Source organism: Quercus robur, chromosome 2, assembly GCF_932294415.1.
Source record: "Quercus robur chromosome 2, dhQueRobu3.1, whole genome shotgun sequence".
Lineage (NCBI taxonomy): Eukaryota > Viridiplantae > Streptophyta > Magnoliopsida > Fagales > Fagaceae > Quercus > Quercus robur.
Window position 1 is genome coordinate 61,316,905 of NC_065535.1, and position 24,122 is coordinate 61,341,026.

The window sequence follows — 24,122 nt, forward strand, 5'->3', positions numbered from 1 at the left end:
GGTCTTTTTTTTTTTTTTTTTTTTTTTTTTTTAAATTCTTTTCTTTTATGTTCGCACAACACCCTTTCTTTTTTCAATTATTTTGGTTTTTTTTTATATATAAAAAAATTGTTTTGATTTTTTTGGAAAAAAAAGTTTTGGGTTTTTGAACTTCTTATCCTCTTTTTATTTTAGTTTTTTAATGAAGAAATCATTCATATATATTTTTTTAATAAAATATAATGTATTATTTTTGTTTTACCTAAATTGGATATAATGGTAACTTTATACCAATTTTATTTTCTATCCTCTCACTTTTCTTTTCAACCAAACAAAAGAATTTTCCATCCTTCCATTTTTCTATCCTCTCAACCAAACACATATGAGAAAAAACTAAATCTTTTCTATCCTTCTATTTTTCTAGCCTCTCTCAATTTTTTATCCTCCCACTTTTCCACTCCTCCAACCAAACAGAACCTAAAAGTACTTGCTGTAAGAAAGTTATTTAGAGGCTGGTTAGTTAATAAACAATAGACTACCGCGTACCATTAACGTGATGGTCACTTCACAATTACAAGTTCTTGTGGGGTTGGGGGGTAAGAGTCGAAGTTCAACTCTTTAAAAACGAGCTTTACACACACTTATTAGATTAAGTTAGAATAGAATTCTAAATAAGATTAAAAAAAGAAAAGAAAAAAAAGTTAATAAACAACCAATCGTTCTTTGTTACTGTTTGTTGTGTAGCAGCCAATCTTGAACATAACATCCTCTCTCTCTATAAATATGTTGCAAACTTAAATCTTGCTATACTCATATTGCAATAAAACGATATCTAGCTCCATATGATCAACAACATATTCCTTTCTTGAGATTACTAAGCATATCCTAAGCATTTATTTATTTATTTGTGGCGATACTCCTCTTTTTAATAAAGGAGATTTTGGGTTTTTATTTATTTATAATTTTTATAATTCGATAGTTGAGAGTGAGGAGAGTTTTAACCCTAAATTATTTTGAAATTTCCTATGGGTGACCATAAATTTTTTTAGATATAATTTCAATCTATTGCATTTTCTCCTAATGATTGCCTTTTATCATTAAATCAAAACACTAATTGGTTTTTGGTATAAATGAGGGTCAAACCCCAAATTTCTTATCCGACAACAAGAGACTTTATCAGTTGAGTAACTTGGAACCTACGGGTGACCATAATTAATACTAAAGTTCTTGGAGGATGGAACTAATGGAGACATTATAGTTTATGATGGTAAAATTTAAATGAAGTGATGCTAAATTGCTAATGGTGGTAAAAATACCCCCAAAATTTTGGTTGAATTTCGTGGCTTGTAGAGAAAAAAAAAACCAAAACCAATAGGATTAGATTTTCTAACTCAATTTTGGCTCATAAAATGTCATTCTCAGTAATAAAAAATTATATGGTTAATCATGAGCTTTAATTTCACATATTACTCGCCTAACTTGGATTTAAAATGAAAATGAATAGCTATAGATGTGAAAAGATTGGAGGTCAAAATTGAGTTAAAAATGAAAAAAATTACTAGTGTTTGAATATACTAAGTGTCCATTTGATATCCTATAGTTTTTGAGTAGTTTATTTGCTAAATATGAGACAAAAAATATAGTTTTTGGTAGCTTATTTGTTAAACTTGGAAAAATTAGACCTAGCCCTATAAGACTATATAACCTAACCCAAACCTAAGATTTTTTACTCAAAGTAAAAACAGGTTAACTTGTGACTTGAGTCCCATTTTTTAAACAATATTTTTGTTAAAGGATGATGGGTATGTAGGGCTAGTGTAAATGGCGTGGGAAATTTTATATGGTAGGTAACATTTCTCAAGTATGAAGATTTCCAGTGCTGAATCTACTACTAACGCTGAGCAAATTGAGGTGCAATTTATATTAAATATTTACTTATTCTTCTTTACCTAATATGTTATGTTTTATTTTTAAAACTTTTTTTTTTTTATTTAGTTATCTTTCTAGGTAATATAACTTTATTATTATTCTACACGCAACAAAAATAGGTGCATCTGAGAAGGTTGATAACTTGATATGATCCACGATATTTATTTATTTATTTATTTTTGTTCTTTATGGTGATGATTCAACTCCCTTTGATTGTTTATCCTTGAATTTTGAATAGAAAGGCGAGCGAAAAAAAAAAAAAAAAAGAAGTCTAGATGCATAATATTACTAGGGTAGAGGGTGTTGTTGTGCTTTATATGTAAGGTTTGGACCTTAATTGGTATGATGCGTTTTAATTTTTAAAGCCGTTAGTCTGTGTGACTAAAGCAAATAATATCATGCCAGTAATGGATTGGGAAGTGACAGAATGATATCGGGAGTTGCTGTGCTTTATATGTAAGCCTTCGACTTTTTTATTATAATGGGCTTCAAAACGGTAAAAAAACAAACTAGTAGCCTCTCATTGATGGCAATATATGATTTGTGGTATGAAGGATTCACGAGGTTGTGGCATAGAAGCTCCTAAAACAACTAAACAAGTTGTCAAAGATCTGACATAAGAACCTTATTTTCTTGAGTAAGTAAAGTAATTAGCTTAATTAAACATTTGATTCTCCAAAAAAAAAAAAAATAATTAAACATTTGTCAACTAAGTGGAGTCCAATAAAAAAAATATTGTTTTTATTGTCTTTCACAAGGCCATAACCACTAAACAAAGTGGAGACCAATAAAAAAAATGGCCAGCAACTTAGTGGAGCCCAATTACAGAAATAAAAAGAGTGACAGGGGTGCATTTTCTTTGAATTGTTGTTGTTTAAAAAATATATATATATATATATATATAGGTATGTTATCTTTAAAATTAAAATATGATACTTGATTTTTTTTTCCCTTCTTGCTAAATTTAATTTATCTTATCCCCAACAATATCACACTTAACCAAATTTCCATCCGGATTAGTGAAAAAGTATCTTTTTATAAAGACCATCTTATGGTGTATCTTTATCCCATTCAGTGAACCCTTGAAACTTACATGTTATAAGAGGAGCACTTCATAATATAGTCTTATAAGATAAACTTTTTCTTAAATACTTCTGTTTATTTTGTTGAAAAACTTCATATAAATATAGTTTTTTTTTTTTTGCATTTTCTTGTGTTTGGTAGCATTTAGGTTAAATGAAAAATATTTTTAATCAATGGAAAACTTTATTAAAAATACGACTTACCTACTTGTTTCAAAGAAAAACCTTTTGTGAAGATAGTTTTTATTTTTTTTTGGGGGGTGTTTTCTTGTGTTTAGTAGTATTAGAAAAAAATATGTCAAAAGAAAACAACAGAAAATTCTATTAAAAATATAAATTTTTTTAAGAAAACTTTTTTTTTTTCACTAAAATTTTTTGAAAAACAACTTTATCTCATGCCACTCTAAATAAAAGACGTTAAGAGATAATATAAAAACTATTGAAAACAACCGCATCTCATTTTTCAAGGATGCTACCAAAATGAAACAAATTTTTTTTGTTAAAAAATACTTTTTTAAAAATGACTCATTTTTTAGAAAACATTAATGTCAAAACGAATGGAGCTAAGATGCAGTTTTCCCCTAAAATTTCTAAAAAATAACTTTATCTCACCGCAGCTTAGTTTCAAAGTTATTACTAAACATAAGAAAATGAGATAATTTTTCAAAAAGTTAGTCATTTTTTAAGAACTTAGACAAAACAAACAAAGAATTAAATCAAGCTGTGTTTGTTTCGGTTGAAAATAGATTTGTGAAAATATTCTACACCCTACCGTGTGTTTGGTTGCGCATGTAAAATTTGGTCAAACAGAAAACCATTGCATTGACTATAAAATTCGGCCCCCAAACCTGTAAATTCATTTTAGGACTCATTTTACCTTCAAGTATTTTCTTTAATTTTTCACTCACACACTCCTCATACGGTCCGAAATTTGTCTCCAAGCTCACCTCAACTCCACCCCACGCACCAACGAGAGAGAGAGACAGAGCTCCACCCCACACTCCAACGCTAGTCTGAGGTCCACCCCACACTCCGACGAGTAGCGCCGCCATGTTCCCCTCCGCGCTAGTGAGAAGAGAGGAGGACACTTACAATGGAGCATGGAGAGATCAGGAGCCATCGGAAAATAGATTGAACCACCGTGGGTTCGTGACCTAGTGAATGACCCACTCCTAAGCCAATCGAACCACTATGAGCAACCCACCCTTGAGCCGATTTGTCCACCGTGTGAGCAACTCACTCCTAGATCGAGCCGCCACCTTTAGATCGACCTACCGTGTCTATGTTGCCACTACCGTCGCCACCACCAAGTCACCCACGAACCGATTTCTCTCTCTCTCTCTCACACACACACACACAATTGGTCTTGTGATTTTGATTTTTTTTTTTTTGTTTTAATTTTTGTTTTGTTGTGTTTATATATTTTGATTCTCTGTAATAATATTTGTTTGGATCTTTGGAAAATGTGAGAAACATGATAAAAATGAGTTTTTTAGAGTATTTTCAATAACACAACCAAACACTAGAAAATATTTTTCGAAACATTTTTTAGAATGCAACCAAACATCTAAAAATATTTTCATTTCTGCAAAATATTTTTCGCTAAAAGACATTATAAATTAAGCTAAACGCTGCCTAAAATGCCCAAAATTTTCTACCTTAATCACAGGTGGCAGCGGTAGGACTACTACAAAAGTACATTTTCTAGTCAAATTAACTGGTAAACTAGAAAATTTGACCGGTAACAGACAGATTTCTGTTTGCTGATGTGGTATATTCTCATTGGACACTTATGAACTATATAGTACACAATACCATTCCTACAACAAACACTCATTTATCTATAATTTTTTATTGTTCGTTTTGTCACTATGTGATTAAAAAGAAACAACAACAACAACAGCCAAACACAATGTGAAAATGTTGATCCCTCGGAAACTTTTTACTTCTCGAAGCTCTGACAAGCTTTTCTGACCAAGCAAAAACCCGATGATTCTTGAACCAAAAGGTAATAAATCTGAAAACCCACAACTTCAATTTTCTGTTCTCAGATTTATCTCTGCTAAAAATCTTACCTTTCATCATTTACAACATTATTTGTTTTTTCTTCATAATCTGACTGGAAACTGAGGGTTTTTTGATTTGAACTGTAATGCCTGGTTTCAATCAATGATTCTTTCAGCTCCGAGTTAAGTTTTTGTTAATGGGTTTTTTTATTTGATGTTAGAAATCAATATTTAGGCTTGGAAAGTTTGGATCTTTGGATGTGGGAGCCTAGATTTAGGGTTTGCATTTGGTGTTTGTGTAAGGATTTAAATTGGGTTAGTTGAGCACCATGGATGGTGTTGGGGAATCTTCTGAATCTGGGAATGGAGTGTCTAGTTCTCAATCTAAGAAAAATGGGTCTTTTGGTGAAGATGATAGTGATAGGTGCCCTAAGCAAGTGTCACCTGTTAGGGGCGGTGGGTCGAGGAATACAAGTCCATTGGGTCGTGTAGGATCAAGGAACACTAGCCCTTCGAGGCAGAAAGTTATTAAGACCAAACCGCGCGGGTTAGATGAGGAAACAGCTGCTACATTTGGTAAAGCAGTCCACCCTGATGTTCAAATGGAAGATAGTATATGGGCAATGTTGCCCGAAGACTTGTTGAATGAGATTTTAGCTAGGGTTCCTCCATTTATGATCTTTCGTCTACGTTCTGTTTGTAAACGTTGGAATTCTATTCTTCAAGATTGTAGTTTTCTCAAATTTCACTCACAAGTGCCATCTCATGGGCCTTGTCTTCTTACATTTTGGAGGAACTCTCAGACCCCACAATGCTCGGTCTTCAGCTTGCCGTTGAAAACGTGGTATAGGATTCCGTTCATGTTTCTGCCTCCATGGGCATTCTGGTTGGTTGGTTCTTCAGGTGGTCTTGTTTGCTTTTCTGGGCTTGATGGGCTAACTTTCAAAACTCTAGTTTGTAATCCCCTCACACAAACTTGGAGGACGTTGCCGACTATGCATTATAATCAGCAAAGGCAACTGATAATGGTTGTTGATAGGACAGACCGATCGTTTAAAGTTATAGCCACTAGTGATATATATGGTGACAAATCTTTACCCACCGAAGTATATGATTCGAAGCTCAACATTTGGTCACTTCACCAGGTAATGCCTGCAGTCAATCTTTGCTCCTCAAAGATGGCATATTGTGATTCCAAATTGTACTTGGAAACCCTTTCACCACTTGGTCTAATGATGTATCGGCTGGATACTGGCTACTGGGAACACATTCCAGCCAAGTTCCCACGGTCATTGTTGGATGGGTATTTAGTTGCTGGAACCCAGAAGCGTTTGTTTCTAGTTGGAAGGATTGGCCTTTATAGTACACTTCAGAGTATGAGAATTTGGGAATTGGATCATGTAAAAATCATGTGGGTGGAGATTAGCAGGATGCCACCAAAGTATTTTCGAGCTTTGTTGAGGTTATCAGCTGAGAGGTTTGAGTGCTTTGGTCAGGACAATTTAATTTGCTTCACTTCTTGGAACCAAGGGAAGGGCCTTCTATATGATGTGGATAAGAAGGTTTGGTCATGGATTGCTGGCTGTGCCCTTCAGTCATACAATAGTCAAGTTTGTTTCTATGAGCCAAGATTTGATGCTTCTATCTACTGAGGAGGAAATTTTGCTATGTGGTGTTAATTTTTATTTTATTTATTTTGAGGGTGAGCATCCTCGTTCGGCATCTTCTCTAATTTCTTCTGCACAACCAAGAGGAAGGTTCTTCATACTAAGCTGGTCAGTTCATCATTGAATTTCTTTCAGCTTTTCATGCCATATCAGTAATGAAGATGCATCTGAAGAAACCAGTTTCGTTGGCAAGATTTTGACAATTCAAGGGTGATAGTGCCAGGACTTTGTAATGTACAATAATCGAGTATGGTTTTAACTCAAGGGCTGGGCTTGTTAAGGAAGTAAATGGATGGTGACATCTAGGGATGGATCGCAAGTGGGCAATTTTCTGTTCCAACTCCTGTAAGATATTTAAAATTGATTTGTACATGCCAGCTACATATCTTAGACTCTTAATACTATGTTGCTCATTAATTTACTATACAATGATTTTTTTTTTTTTTTTTTCATTTATGTGGCCATCATCTTGGTTTATATATTGCAAGTATGTTACTTAGTGGTGAATTGTTTGTCTTTTTGGCTGCCACTTTTTCGTGCTTTTGTGTGCTATTAGAAGCTCTTGTATGGTCAAATTTCACATTTTTTTCTTGTTCGCACTGTGTTTTTTATAATGTTTATAATGTTGACAGCCATTTGTTATTTGTTGTTAATGAGCAGAACTTTGGTTCTTTCAATTCTGGGATCACCGACCTTATGAATTTTGTTATGTTCATCCCATTTCATACTATATATATTTAGTTTGCTGCCTTCACACATGTGACAGTGGACTCCACATTTTTGCATTGTTTATGTCATTTTCAGAATTTACCCACTAGTTCTGTAGCAAATGGGCTTTTTGACTCCAGTGGTTCAGTGTAAAGCGTGACACTAAAGTTTGGATTCAGCAATACCCTAAAAAATTATTTAAGGGGGTTGTTATACTAAACAAGGTAGACTTCTATAGGATGTCAATGGTTTTTGAACTTTGAAGTACTTGATCATATATCCTTCTGTGTTAGACTGTTAGTGGCAGTGGGGATATTGGCTGAGCTCTTATGGTAGCCATAGTTGGATGAACTAATACTTTAAAACTGTCTTAAGTTTTTGTTACTTACTTTTTTGAACTGAAGTTATGGATATCTAGTATCTACAGTTTATGTTTATAGAAGAGACTGACTATATGCAAAGATTAATGCTGTTTTAAGAATGTTCATTGGGCTCTAGTTACTGTTTGCTGAGAGTTTTCTAGGTTCCAAATTTGAAATGTTATTTCTTTCTTTTTTGATAAATACATTTGAAATGTCATTTCTTATTTAATAATAATAATTTTATTATTATTATTATTTTTGTTTTTTTGGCTATAGTAAAGGTGGGGGGACTAGCCAGATTCACCCACGTGGGGAAAGCTGGAGGTACCATACCAACTAGAGGTCGGGTGTTCTGTTCCACTTATTTCATTAGTACAGAAAGGGATACTTCTCAGAAACCACGTCATGTCTTCCAGATACATGCCAACCTCCAAATGGCTGTTCATATCCTACCATTAGGGTTCTGCAGTTTGTAAACCATTGTTGGTAAAACATTAGATTGAATTGAAAAGTACCTAATGGAGCCGCCCATAGATAAACCTGGGTGCTAGCATATGTTTGTGATATTTGAGCTAGGTTTGAGTGTCATGGGTTCAAAACACACTAGGTGCGTGTGTAATTTACTGAAAAAGAAAGAGAAAAAAATGAAAGGGTTCATGCCTGACCACTATACTTCTGAGTTCTGCTTATTAAAGCATTGCAAGAAGCACTTCTCAAATTTGGTGAATGGGGTGTGGACCAATCAGTATCATCATATCTCGTGCATTTCTAGTAACCCAACAATCTATTTAATTTACATCTACTTTGTTACATGCCAACCTAACTAGTTGGATTTTTTTTTTTTTTTTGATAAGTAAGAATGAACTAGTTGGATTTATGGCTTTGTTTGAGTTGATTCTAATATGTTTCCTAATATTATAGGATACTATCTCTCTCTTAACGTTAGTCAATTGAGTTAAAGTCTAAGTTAAGGTTTAGAACGTTATAGCCATCACCACGAATTATTAGAATGATAAGCCATTGTTGGACACATCTGTTGGGTTTCAATCTTTGGCTAACATGCAAATTACATCGCACATATCATGCTTGAAGAGGTCCTGACAGTCTTTAAGTTAAGTTTGCTTTTTTTATTTAACCAGGTGCCTATGTTTAGATAGTAGCTAATTAATCCTTACTGCTTTTCTTGAGCTTTTGTTGGGAAATTAGTTGTCTAGCCCTGTAAGCATGAGCAGTTACTCACCCTAAGCTATACTAGACTTTGTATGATCAAATTTTCCCCTCAAGTCATGGCATAGAACTTTCACTTTTGCAGTCTCTAAGAGAGGTCATGGTAGATAGCCTTACGCAAATTTTTTTTTTTACTTGAGTAAATATTGTAAATTGCTTTCCACTTTTTCTTATTAATTATGAGTTCTACTTATCAAAAAAAATTAATTATGAGTTCTGTTTTCACCATATTGCAAGAAAGCATATAATGCAGTACTTTTCATGAGTTACTAGCATGCGAATCATTGATGTTCCGTCTGGTTGGGAAATGATGGAAAATGGGATATGGAGGAAACGAGGGCGGATGTATAAGGGGTGGGTTAAGAGACCATACTCTTGAGAATACTTGGAGAGAATGTTTCTTGCATGAAACTTACTATGTTGTTCCTTTTAATTGCAATTTTTTAAAAGTTTTTCTTGACACCTATTACAAGACCATTTTATTTTTCTAAAAAGAAATCTACAATGAGTACGATTAGGAGTGTTTTTTTTTTTAATGATGTTTTTATTTTTGTCATTGTATTTAATTAAGCTTATCAAAATTTTATTTTATTTTTATATAGAATGGATAGGTAATAAAATAAAATAATAATAAATATGATGTTTTCATCTCTACTTAGTTACTTGATGATATATTTATTTTCTTACTCAAAAAATTAAAATTAAAATTACTTCTTATTAGGGTATAACAATAAATATATACAAATCACATTTTTTATCATCTATTTTTTCCTCTCTCTCTCTCTCTCTCTCTCTCTCTCTATATATATATATATATATATATATATATATTTATATATATTCATTCTCTCTACCAAACACACATGATAAAAATTTGAAACATTTTCTATCATTTTTTTACATATTTTATTGCCACACTTATTCCATCCTTTTTATGCTTTGTAAAAGTTTGTGAATGACCGTAAGTGGTACCTCCCTTTGCCATGAGGGCTTGAGGGTTTTTCATAGGCTTGCTAGTTCAAGCCTCAGGGTGGGGTTTAGATATTAGGATTTCTAAATTAGCTAAAAAAAAAGTTGACATGTGAAAAGCATTCTTTCATTGTTCCCATGACAATTGTGGTTGGGGAAATTTAGGGTCCGTTTGGTAAGAAATTTATAGTAATGTTGTTTAAGTGTTGTGGAAATATGTATGGGTGAGAAAAGTATTGTGGAAATACATGTACTGTTGTTTAAACAACAGTACCAAACAGACCCTTATTTTGTAATGTGACCTTAGGCTAAAAGTCCATGATATGTATTATGGTGGAATCTAAAGCAACAAATGTCATATAAAATGTTGCCTCTTTTTTTGATGATAACTAATTCCTTGGATTAGTTCCTCTCTTTTGTGGGTGAAAATTCAATTAATTTCTTTATTGGTAAATTTACACACGCGTTTAATGAGTTTTAAACCTACAAACTTACCCATTCACCCTTTTTAATTGAGGGAGGAGGTGCTATTCAAACTAGAGCTCATAGGGTTGGTTGACACTTCATCCATAATATGGGTGATGCCAACTAAGGACTAGTGTACTAAGGTCCTCTTGCATACACCTATAAGATGTTGCTTCACAACTCCAAATTTGTGGAATGAACGTCATTCTTTATATCTCTTCATTGATAATTGAATGAATTACATCAATGGATCAAAAGGAAAAAAGAAAAAAAAAAGGTTTTGGTCTTTTGCACAATCAAAGAAATAAAAAATTACAAGACTTTGGTCTTAATTACATTCTATAAAGCAAAAGTTTATATTATTTTGTTTCTTAGTTACAATTTAGAAAATAAAAGCAAATATGATATGAAAATGATCTACAAATTATAGATTTGAATTCTAAGACTAGGTTGTAAAGATGAGAAGGTGTCAAGCACTTATCTGCTCGATTTGTAGATTGGTCTTTTAGAAATGGATGACAATGCTCTTGATCCAGTCAACATGTGACAATGTAGGATAGGCTTAAATGCTAATTCTAACATTTGCAGGAATTAAATAATACCCTAATCTAATACATGATCATGTAAATACAATAGCATATATGTGTGTGTCTGTGTATATATATAGAGAGAGAGACACACACACAATAACTATTATCCCTTATCATCATCAATCAACACGTTTTAATATAGAAATAGATATATGTTTAAATGCTGTGATTTTTATACCTGCATGCACTACCTTTTACAAAATGCTTAATGGCAAATTTAAAAGTGAACGTGACTCTTTGAAGTGTTGGATCTCTCAAATCCACGAATCTCCTACTTGCTTCGTGGAGGGAGTTATGCGTTTTGACAAACATAGGACGTTGTGGTGTATATTGTAGCTTGCTTGATATAGAGATTGAAATGTTTGATTGTATGCAGCTGAATGTGTGTTCAAAGTTCTAAGAGGAGTGATGTTGCATGTGTAACCTAAATGTTTCCCCTTAGGGTCCGTTTGGTTGGGGGAGTGGAAAAGTGGGAGGATAGAAAATGGAGAGAGGATAGAAAAGTGGAAGGATAGAAAAGATTTAGTTTTCTCTCGTATGTATTTGGTTGGGAGGATAGAAAAATGGAGGGATGAAAAACTCTTTTATTTGGTTGAAAAGAAAGTGAGAAGATAGAAAATAAAGTTGGTATAAAGTTACCATTATATCCAATTTAGGTAAAACAAAAATAATACATTATATTTTATTAAAAAAATATGTATGAATGATTTCTTCATTAAAAAACTAAAAGAAAAAGAGGATAAGAAGTTCAAAAACCCAAAACTTTTTTTTCAAAAAATAAAAAATCAAAACAATTTTTTTTATATTAAAAAAAAAAACCCAAAACAATTGAAAAAAGAAAGAGTGTTGTACGAACATAAAAGAAAAGAATTAAAAAAAAAAAAAAAAGGACCTAACTCACAAGTCAGGCTCGCAACACACCAAAGAGGGGTAAATATGTAATTTACGTGTTAAGTCCCCCCCTTTTCTCTTTTCTTCCCAATTTTCCTCCCAAATCGGGAGGAAAAAAATTTGTGGGCCTGGGTGGATTTTTGAGCTCAACATTTTCCATCCTCTGTGTTTTCTTTCTTATACCAAACAAGGGAAAACATTATTTTCTCTCCTGTTTTCCTTTCTTCATTTTCCATCCCTCCTATTTTCACTTCAACCAAATGGAGCCTTAGTCTTTTTCCTCAAAATTTATGCAAAACTTCTCCACTCTTTTATTTTAATAATTATTTTTTTCCTCAAAAAAAAAAATAAATAAATAAAAGAAAGTTTAAAAGTTGCAGGAATCCTTTAATTTGGCAATGGTGCTTTCTTTTATAGAGGAGAATGGAGTAAAGGGTTGGACTCTCCCTCATTTCCATCCCTCAGGAGTTTTGGAACTTGTTTTTATCCTTATGCACATTTAAACTACGTTTCAAGCAGGTAAGATGATCCAAAACTCAAATTTGATGGTAATTAAGATGTAGGTGCCAATCGACACCTATGTTTCTATTGGCATTATATCTTACCAAGTGTTTCCAAAATCTCAATATATTGAAGGCTCGAATGGAATATGCTTAGTAGGTAATGCCTTGAATTGACTATCCATTTTGGAAATTATTTGGCTAAACTTCCTTATGTTCATTAAAAACATACTAATTTACTCCCTTTTTATTTAGGTAAATTACACTAATCTCATATGAGGTTTTTAGTTATTACATTCACCCCCTTAAAATTATAAACCATTTACACTGATTTCCTCTAAATAATTGAAATGCTTTAAAAAATCACAAAAGACTTTGATAAATACCGAATTTCCTATTAGAGAGGGTGTAGATGATAGTTTAAGTGAATAGTAAAATAGAAAATTCAGAACTTTTTTTAGTCATCTATGATGGTTAGTGTAAATAGTTTGTAATTTAGAGGAGACGTGTATCTTATTTCAAAATAGAAAGAAAGTGAGTGTAATAATAGAAAACTTTAAAGATGTCAGTATAATTTCTTTCTTTTTATCCTCTCCCATCCCCAAACTTTATTTTATGGGTCATATTAACGAGTGTTTTTAGGGTAATTATTGATAAGCTACTTTAGGAAAATTTTGACATCTCTTTATGGGAAATATAAAAAATCATCAAAACAATTAATTGTTATTCTTTTTTCTCATTAAAAGTTTCTTAAAATAGTTCCTAAACTAATGCTCTTTGGGCATCTATTAACATTTTCACACATATATATATATATATATATATATATATATATTTGTTGAAAAAAGTAGTATAAGTATTGAAATTATGAAAAAGTAGATGATTTTAACAAGGAATAAGGTTTGTACTAAATCAGGAATATATTTCCTTCTTGGGGGCATTGCTGCCATACGATTTCAGAATTAGGCTATCCATAAGGAATCTTTTCCTTGGGTTCTCAAATGGGCACTTCTTGACAACATCATATATTTTGTATAGCAAACATGCTTTTAACTATTTTATCAATTTATCATGTCAAAAATTTCGGTGGCATACATCTGTCAACATTTCATGTGGACATGTCCTTAAAAGCCAAACAGATTTTCTTTCCTTTGAAAATTGAACAATCAAAGTCTCACCACTGCATTTCTCAAAAAAAAGAAAAGCGAAAAGTCTCGCCACTGCCCTTTCAATAGTAACAAAAGTACCATTCAGTATTCAACTTTCTACACCTAAAAAGCTTCACCTCCGTACATGGGGTACAAATGTTTATGAGTTTGTTTCCTTCTCAATTATAAGGGCAACCGATGATTATGTGCTTGGTGGAGAGATTAATACAACTAATTATATGATTTTGTTTTGGTAAACAACTAATTATATGATTACTACCAGGATTTTAAAGAATCAAAAGACAATGCCTCGGTAAATGGGGGCCATGCTTTCTGTATCCATGTGTAAATTCCTCTTTTGGGGTGCTCTTGCCTTATTATCCTTGCTACCTTCCTATTCTTGTATGGGGGGAAGATGCGTTGGAAATTAACCACCAAAGAAAAAACAAGGATTTGTTAATCTTTCTTTTTGGATGAATTGTAATGAGTTACTTGTTTACTTTTGCAGCTCCTGACTTTCTAATATTTATATTTTGTTGAGCATTCACATTTCAGGATGTTAAAAAAAAAAAAAAAAAAAAAAAAAAAAGAAAAGAAAAGAAAAGAAAGAAAACCTATTTTACATTCTTAAACATTATTTATTTTATCAACCCATTTATCAATACATTCAATATCTCAATTTTTATTTTTACATACAATCCAATAAAATAATATAAATTACACAATCAAATAATATAAAATTTTTGTTTCTCTCTCTTCTCTTCCATCTCTCTTTCCTCTCTTCCTCTATGTCTCTCTCTCTCCAATAATATATATTTTTATGTTTACACCTCATGAATAGTATGTTGTATATTTGAGAACTCACTATTCACGGTTGCTACAAAACAATAGCAATACATACTCGGATAAACTTGATTTTTGGAGTGTTGGTTGGTAAAATAGCAACAGAGAGGGGAGAGGGGGGTTTACACCCCTAATGCTAATGCTTTATGCATACATTTTTACACACAACTAAATAAGCAACTAAAATGTATGCTTTATGCATACATTTTTACACACAACTAAAAGTCTAAAATAGTAACTTCCAACTTTTTTTTTTTTTTTTTTTTTTTTTTTTTTTTTTTTTTGAGAAAGAATACTATGAGTTTATTCACATAACCAAACTTTTGTCAAACAATACAAGGTTGTGGGCCTCTCTATGGATGTCTTCCATCCATATCTGAGATTGAGTGCCATAACAGTACTTTGCCAATTTGGCCAGTTTATTAGCTACACAATTACCACTTCGCTTCACATGACTAAAGGAATGGCATCTAAGAGAGGAAGCTATGGAGTGTGAGTCCTCAATGATGCATCCAAAGGGAGCCATGCATGGTGATCCCAAGTTGAGATTTCGTGTGACAGTGTCTAAATCTCTTTCAAACATTACTTCCTAAAAAAGAAACTGAAATCATGAATTGAAGTAACAATTGATTTTTTAGTTGTGTGTGCATATTAAGATGTGTGAAATAAATACTACTCTCTCTCTCTCACATATTAGTTGTTAACTTTTTAAAATTTTTTTTTTTTAATTTTTATGTTTATGAAGGTGGTTTTAGAAACTACACAAGTCTATTTATCTGCCTGTATTGCCCAATAGGAGATATCATACGTTACATGAATTTTATGTTAAGTAGTTTGATATGGCATTTGAACCAAAAAAAGAAAAATAAAATTTTCACTATAGCCGAAAGTACTTCAAAAGAGAGACACAGAGAGAGGCTTTTAAAGATTTTGTGATTAGAGCATATTTTACAAAGGGTAACAAAGATGAACTTTCCAAGAAAATGAGTCTGCTTTCATGTAGTAAATCAGACCAAGACAACTATGAACCTGAGCTAAAGTTGTCGGTTAATTTTAGCTCCTTTTTTCACCTCATGACCTGTCGAACCGACTTAGTTACTGTTATCAAGGTGCAACCACAAGCATCTCAAGTTGGATGTCACGCCCTCGTGTTCTAAAAACTCTCTCTAACACTCAACTTTAGTTTAATAATAATATATATATATATATATATATATATATGTTCATTCATTGTTTACAAGGTGATATGATTTAGTAAATCTATGCATAATCACTTGCCGAGGAGCTAATGGTCCAAAGGCTCTTAATTTGATGCTCATGCCTCTCTTCCCCAATTATAATTATGCCCTTCAATTCTTCGCCTTGTATCAAAGTCTAACCAACAATATTGTAGGTTTTAGTTACTTCAATTGGTAAAGTTTTTTATGAGTTCGAATCTTACCTACACTAAAAATTAATTAGTGTCTTAAACTTGAAAAGTAATCATCATGAAATAGATACTAGTTTCTCAATAAAAAAAAAAAATGAAATAGATACTATAAGTTAAAATTTTGCAACATTTATATATATATATATATATATATATGTGTGTGTGTATATATATATATATATAATGGTCATGTTAACGGGTGTTTTTACGTATTTATTAATAAATTATTTTAGAAAAGTTTTGATATCATTTTTATTGGAAATTAAAAAATTAATTACTTTATTATTTTCCTTAAAATATTTCTAAAAATAGTTTGTAAACCATTGCTCTTAGTCTTAAGACATTCATTAACTTTTCTCTTAAAAAAAAAAATGTCTAACCATATATATAGAAGAATATTCTAGCTTAATTTGTTGCTTGTGAAAGGATCTTTTTTGTTATAACTTATATTGTTCTTATTTTCAACTACGGAAATTACAGCCTTTTGAGCATTACTTAAAGCCCATTTTGTCTTGGGGCTGGTCACCAACCTCTGCCCTTAAGGTGACTCACTAACTTATAAAAAAATATAAAATAAAGTACACTAATAATTATTGAATAATAGTTATTGGAGGGTATTAAATGCATGTGTTGTAGAATAATCAGGACTATGTATATCTCTAGACTCTAGTCAATAGACAAAAACGAAGTTTTACCTACTTCTTCACAAAATCACTTCACCTCTAAGAAACAACACACACACACACCACACAAGGATGGAGGACTTTGTTAATAAATTTATTTAATTTGATGAAGAAAACTACAATGAAAGCAGTGTGACATTGCTAATAAATTTATTTTATTCTTGGAAGTGTAGAAGTGATCCCTTTATAAAATATATCAACAAACCTATACTGTGGCCTTTTGGCTTTTACTTGGCTTTGAAAACGGAATTATTACCAGAGAATAACCTACCTTTATGCTTTATGTTCCTATGACAAAATCAGAACAAAGGCATCGCTGCCATAATATATAACATGAGCAGTCTTGAGAATTTTCAGGAAATTTCCATGAAACTACCCTGTTCTTAACACTCTTCTCTCCTCATAAATAAGGCTAGGAATTTGAGGTGATATTCAAGCTTTCTAAATTTTTAATCCACATATCTTAGGAATTTTTTATTATCAAATATAGCATTGCCCCTCCTAACATCATGTGGTGTTTTTTACCGGACAGAACTAATTTTCATAAACGATATAATTAATTGTTCATAGAAATTAAGATAATTTTGTGATTTGAAGAGAACAAATTATAAATGTGAGATGGAATTCAGCTCTCCAAAATCTGGATTCTACACATTCTTGTAAAAGTGGAGTCGTGGAATTTGGATGTTGAATATCTGGATTAAAATTAATTAATTTCTTTTCTCATCCCAATGTGAAGATGGATGTTCAATAAATTTGGGTGTTGAACATCTGAATTTACTTTCTTGGGAAAAAAAAACAGAGAAATTTGGATTCATATTGGGATGAATACTCGGATTCCACTACTTTCAAATTTCCTAATCCTCTTTGTTATGTTGTTCTATTAATCATTTCTATATGGGATGCAATCATGCAAGTGAGTAAGACCTCTCACGTCTTCACCATGCTGCATTCTTAATTAATTCGTGGCTCTGCACCTAATTAATTTTTTTTTTCCTATTCCAGAAAGCTCCAATACATATATTCTAAACTGAAAACCCTTTAAAAGATTTGGTCCACCATATTATCATCCACGTTGCATGCATGGCAGAAGATAAGTGCAAAGCAATTTCACCCATTCCTTCCATCCAAAAGCCATATTACCATTTATTTAATCAATTCCACAGACACCCTGAAAAACCATTTGACTAGCTATACAATTGATTCCATTTCAACTATTAATCTTAGATTAGAAAAAGTAGATGTAACAATCTTGGATATGACACCAATACTTGAAAAAACATTGTACTGTACATACCATTTTTCTTATACTACTAAAAACCACTTTCAAACTTCTGAAGTTAGACCACTGTTTTTGTCTTTCTTTTCTGTTAATTAAGTGTATCCATTAATTTAATTATCTGTTTACATTGAGCTTCCCCAGGCTTTGCGCATACCCAGGGGCTATGTACTAATATTTTATGTGACCAGGTGTAGGAACCCTAGCTAGCTTTGAAATCTCTATAAAACCTACACTTATGTTTTCTAAGTGTCCTCTCTTTCTGTTGTTGAACAACATACATTCACAACTAAGAAAAAAAGAAGAAACGCACAAATATGGTACACACAAGGTTTACGAGTTTTTTACTAGGGCTTCTCTTTGTCATGCATGCCCTTAGGAACTCTTCTGCATACTCTCATCCAGGTAAAGTCAAGAGTGCTTTCTTCTCCATTAGTTTTGTTGAAAATTATTAAAAATTATATACCAAAGTTTTGAGATGATTTTTTTGTTTTAACGTTTAACCTCAATTTGTAGGTGAAGAAGGGCTTGAGGCTACAAGAAAAAATTTTGGGGTTCAAAAGGTATAGATTTGCTATTTTAGGCTTGTTATATATAGCTAGCATAATATATATGTATTCTCCTTAGTAAAAATTGATTAACTAAAGTATATAAGAGTTTGAATTACAGGGACTTCTGGATGGTGTTAACACTGCTGGTTTGAAGAAAATAGGGCTTGGAGGAAGGAAAATGGCAGTCCACAAAGTGCTGATGAGCAAAGAGATTGAGAAGCAAGATGTCACTACTTCAGAGATTTCAGGTGCAACCCATTTCGATGGAAACTCTGACCTTGAAGTGAAGGGGGATATTAAAGTAAAATGTAAACTGGGAGACAGTAATAAAACTCCTAAGAAATACAGAGTGGCTGGTTTTGTAGCTTTCAATGCTGATTATCAAGGGCCTAAACACCACTCTCCAACACATAATTGAATAGCTAGCGTTGAAAACCCTTTTAAGATTCCTTTCTTTGCCTTTAGCCTTGATAGATGTCATGGTGAACATATCTGTGGATACCATACTTGTATGTACATAATCGAAAAATTTTGTTGTTGGAAGGAATGTTATTTTGATGCTTATATATATTAAGGTGTTCCAGTTTATGTGAATTACAATTTAATATTCTACAATCTTACAAAGGAAATTATATTGCTCTAACAATATTAAAACTAAATTTTGCGATGTCTTGGTTGTGGGCAAAGATGCTAAATTTCATGGTTTGTTATGAATATTTGTTCCGTGACTGCAGGAAAGGACAGTGACGCCTCAAAGAAGCCTCTTGACTGCTCTCAATATAAAGTGAATGTTCAGGTCTCTGTCTCTCTCTCTCTCTCACACTTCACAAAAACATGTACTCAAATTAATATGCAATTTTAGACTATTTTTCTCAAAAAAAAAAAAAATGTAAAATGAAAATGTGCAGAAATTACGTAACATATACTAGTATAAGCTTAATTTGATGCATCTTGAGATACTTTTTAGGAACAACTTTTATGTTATAATCAATTCCTTGCAAATATCAACAATTTATAGAAGTTGGACAACATTGTTACAAAGGTTCCGTCCAATACTCTAGTACGTTAAACAGGATAGGACACGATAATGATATATAATAATTTTAGGACATATGTCATGTCGACGTCACATGCATTAACCCCAAGACAAACTCTTCAAATGTCATATAGTATCAGTTTAAGTATTCCAATTTGACACTAATTTAATTCATTTTACCATCAGAACAATTTGAACAAGTTGGAGCCAAAGTCATCGAAGTCTGCAAGCTTCAGAATTCCTAGGAGTAAGCCGGCTGAACCTCAAAACTCTCAAGATTCCAAGGCAGCTTCAACCAAAGCCAGCTTGGAGAGTTCCTCAAGGTCTGATAATAAGCCAGCCTCTCTAGAAACGAACCATACTTCTCATGAAGCTCGATGGCTTCTTCAGGCAACCAAAGAGATTGTGAACCTGATGCACAAGGATTATCAGGGAATGGGTCGCCGTAAACCACCCATCAATAACCACGAGCCTTGGCATTGAGTTAAACAAAAATCATGAGTAGGTTTAGGCTCACAATTTTGCTGTTGGAAGTGAAGTCCTTACCTACATAAAATAGGTTATCTTTCTTTTGGTTTTTTTTGTTTTTTGTTTTTTTTTTTTGGTTTTTATATGGATCATAAAGGCAAAGATAGGAACTTAAAGTGTTGCTTGTTTCTGATAGTCAGAAGTAGAAGACATAATAGTGATGTACATTAAGTGTGCCTTCATAAGCCTTTTGGTAAAGTGAAGTTAGACAAGTTTTGTGAAGTAATATATAATATAATGTGATATTAATGCTAAATAATTTGATCTGTTTTACAGTTTATTATTTTGTGGTGAGGAAATAATCAAGGATATGATCATCTTTAGATTTAAAATCCACAGACGAATTGATTACTTATGTTGCGTTAGAAACAATTTCTAAAGAGACTGAAAATTGATCACGAATGTTACTTTTAATTTTCTTTCATAGTCAATTCTTTTCTTTCCTCATACTTGGTTCCTAGCTCTGGCTTCGAGTGATACATAAATAACAGAGAGAGCATTGTATTTTAACTGGTACTTCTTAGTATTTCTAACAAAAACATCAAGGTTTAAATCCTCATTTCCCCATTGTAATTATCAAATTATATATCATTATAAAAAAAAAAAAAACAAAAATAGATTCACGTTTGGAGCATCTTATTGTCCCCTTTCACTGTTGTGCAATTACATCCACTAATGGAATTAAAGTAGGGAATTACAATAATGATACAAAGGCTGTACCGAAGGCTATATTGTTTTGACCAGTGGAACGATATATTTCGGTATCGGTCAATACCAGTGTACTGTTTTGGGTTTACTGTTATTTTCTATATATATATATATGTGTGTGTGTGTGTGTGTATTATAATAAATATAAAAGTTTACCATAAAACACTATCTTAATTCAGAACAAATTGTTCATGGTTTTAGATTTTGGCATCAATTAAAAGAAAAAGAAAAAAAAAAAAACACAATATAAAAAATAGAAAACTTGTTTGTTCATTGCATACAAAGAAAACAAATAATACTAATAAGTTAATGCAAATAAGTTACTATTTTATGTGGGGCTCAATAATTTGTGACCTTGGTCCATTTTTACATTGGGGCCTAATGCCTGAGTCGAGGAAGGATATAGCCGAGGACGTATAATAAAAGTCCAAGTAATCTTGAGACATAGCCGATGATGATTCTGTTCTCGGCATCCCCGAGGCCCTCCTGAAAGAAAGGGCAAGAACGGTATAGGAACAGTTTTGGGAAAAACCTAAAATATCTATGTCGATAGAGAAAGGACCGCTGGATAATATGACGACCAAGGACCAAGGGAAAGCTGCCATTACTGTCATTGAATACTCTGCATCTGACAGAACCATACTCTTCAGCTTTTACAACCACCCCAACCACTTTGAGTATGGGCTGATGGGACAAGTATCAATCCTGGAAAGTCGAACCTACACGTGGACGTTGGATAAGGGATGTAAGCTAATATAAAAGGGGAAGCACGTAATCCGGGAAAGGGGCTGGGAAAAAAAAAAGGCCAAGAACCAGAGCCTCCTAGACCGTATCGAGGAGAAAGACTCCTCGAGCGAACATGGCTTACTTTTGTATGAACACCATGACTTACCACCGTCCGGTGACCAAGGCCTAGCCTTTCAAACCCACGCTCTACAAATTATATTGTTTGGGCCCTCAACGTGCGAACCCAGTACTATTTTGGGGTCGTTACAAATTGAGTCCTTACAATTGGCGCCGTCTGTGGGAAAGGCTTGTGTGTTGGCACAGGCGGTGGGTCGAAAAAGTCCGCCCATCACTTCCAACAGCCTGTTGCTAAGGTTTCACTAGGGGCTACATTCTTCCATTAGGGGCTACGCTTCGAAGCCCCAGTAAAGCGGATGGTTCTAGGGGCTTGGCCGAGGGGCTAATCCCCACCAACTACTTAAAAACTAAGTTTTTGACAGAACCAAGGTATTGCATGGTCCTCGGACTCAAACCTATGGGGAAACCAACTACTTAAAAACTAAGTTTTGGACAGAACCAAGGTATTGCATGGTCTTCAGACTCAAACCTATAGGGAAACCAACTACCTAAAAACTAAGTTTTGGACAGAACCAAGGTACTGCATGGTTCTCGAACTCAAACCTATGGGGAAACCAACTACTTAAAAATCAAGTTTTGGACAGAACCAAGGTATTGCATGGTCCTCGGACTCAAACCTATGGGGAAACCAACTACTTAAAAATCAAGTTTTGGACAGAACCAAGGTATTGCATGGTCCTCGGACTCAAACCTATGGGGAAACCAACTACTTAAAAACTAAGTTTTGGACAGAACCAATGTATTGCATGGTCCTCGGACTCAAACCTATGGGAAAACCAACTACTTAAAAATTAAATTTTGGACAGAACCAAGGTATTGCATGGTCCTTGGACTCAAGCCTACGGAGAAATCAACCACTTAAGGAGAATTCTAGACTGCTCAGACCTACGGGATGATTATATACTAAGAGTCGGATTAAGTCCTAGACGGAATAAAGATCCCGACCTGTCCTCGGATCCTCAGTTTTAAGGGAACTGATGCAAACAAGCGTTCAAGTTCAGTACGATCGTACTTCAATCCTCGGATCGGATGCCAAAAATGGCTAAGGCTAGAAAGGATATTAAGAGGGTGGCAAAGCATCCTAATACTTGCCAACCTGCATGGGCAACTCATTTTGGGTTACCCCTCCTCGGATAATTACCTCCTACACAGTACCGAGCATTCAGTTGTCATCTTGGTTAGTCTCGGATATGTAACATTTTTCAGGTCGGCATTATTGTGTCGAATAGTTTCAATAAGCTCGGAATAATATCTTTTCCTTAACAAGGGCCTTGGCCCTAGGTATCGTTTTCTTTTTAGGTCGGCATTATTGTGCCGAATAGTTTCAATAAGCTCATAAAGATATCTTTTTTTTAACAGGGGTTTCGGCCCTAAGTATTGTACAGAATGATTAAAAAAAAAAAATCCTATAATAGCACATCCATTCACAGCATAACTATTGTAGAAAAGAAAGAATGCATAGAATAAAATTATGTCAACTTTTATTAATATAAAGAAGTAGTACATCGTACAATGAGGGGCTTAAACAAGCCTATATAGGAAGCTAATTATAGAAGCAAAAAAAAAAAAATACAATGAAACGACAAATCTTTCTAAAACTCTGCTCCAGTAGCGACTGTGTATGAGAGGGAGACCCCCTTTGATGGATGAGGAGAAGAAGAGGAAGAAGTAAAAGCACCAGGATGAATCTGGTGATGGGAAAGAAGAAGAAGAGGAGGCAAAAGGAGGCACCAGTGAAGGAAGAGAGGAAGAAGCAGGGATACTTAGTCCTTACGTCAGCCCTGACTCCTAACACGCTGGTGCCATATTAGCTATGCTCGAAGGAGAGCGGATGGTACTGATGATGAGCAACCCCAGCTCAGGTGCACCAAAAGCTTGATGCGATTAACACCTGCTTTGGATTTTGGCTGAAGGAAGATGAGAAATATCTTGAGTCTCTGCCTGCCCTGCCCCGACCGAGCCATCTTAAGCTTCGGAGGGACACGGTGCTTCTGGAGAGGATGTGGTTCCTTCACCTCCACTTTTGCTTCAGACATATTACACTCTAAGGTTTGATTGTGCTGATAAGAAAAACTTTGAGCGTAGCTTGAGATTTAAGGCTTTAGAAAGGTTAAAGGGTCACTATGCAAAGGAAGTACTCTCTTGTCTTGCTTCTTATATGGAAGGTAAGTTCAGTGGCATTTAATTCGTACAGATTTCCAAGAAGAGTTGCAAACGAGATAATGTCCATTCAACTCCCCAACGTCATCTATAACTGTCAGATTTGATTGGCCTCGTAAAGGAAAGTTATTAAAGACGCGCCTTGTACACAGGAACGGCAGGAGCGCATCGTGAGTAAATCTAAAAGAATGTCTCTTAACCCTGCGCATTTTCTTGGCAGATGAAGAGACACCGACATTAATGAGGGACAAAGTTGGGTAAGCCATGATACAGGCCCGACATCAGCAAAATCCTCCTCCTCGACCAAGAGGTGGGGCAGCAGGATTTTGAGGGGCTATTGTGGGGCCCAATAATTTGTGACCTTGGCCCATTTTTACATTGGGGCCTAAGGCCCGAGTCGAGGAGGGATATAGCCGAGGACGTATAATAAAAGTCCAAGTAATCTTGAGACATAGCCGAGAATGATTCTGTCATCGGCATCTCGAGGCCCTCCTGAAAGAAAGGTCAAGAACGGTATA

At 33.7% G+C, this 24,122-nt stretch overlaps 2 protein-coding genes and 1 long non-coding RNA gene across 3 annotated transcripts; all 3 read left to right on the forward strand.

Moving 5' to 3' along the window:
• Positions 1-4,832: 4,832 nt before the first annotated feature.
• Positions 4,833-8,400, forward strand: LOC126714358 (uncharacterized). Its single transcript, XR_007651588.1, has 2 exons — positions 4,833-4,998; positions 8,010-8,400. It is a non-coding gene; the product is annotated as an uncharacterized LOC126714358 (long non-coding RNA).
• Positions 4,996-7,092, forward strand: LOC126714357 (F-box/kelch-repeat protein At5g15710). Its single transcript, XM_050414474.1, has one exon. The coding sequence runs from the start codon at positions 5,326-5,328 to the stop codon at positions 6,646-6,648; it is 1,323 nt and encodes a 440-aa protein (XP_050270431.1). The 5' UTR covers positions 4,996-5,325; the 3' UTR covers positions 6,649-7,092.
• Positions 8,401-17,980: 9,580 nt separating the features above from the next.
• Positions 17,981-20,131, forward strand: LOC126714360 (uncharacterized). The gene is made up of 5 exons (XM_050414475.1): positions 17,981-18,162; positions 18,274-18,320; positions 18,427-18,556; positions 19,043-19,104; positions 19,531-20,131. The coding sequence occupies exons 1-5, from the start codon at positions 18,075-18,077 to the stop codon at positions 19,825-19,827; spliced, it is 624 nt and encodes a 207-aa protein (XP_050270432.1). The 5' UTR covers positions 17,981-18,074; the 3' UTR covers positions 19,828-20,131.
• The last annotated feature ends 3,991 nt before the right edge of the window (positions 20,132-24,122 follow it).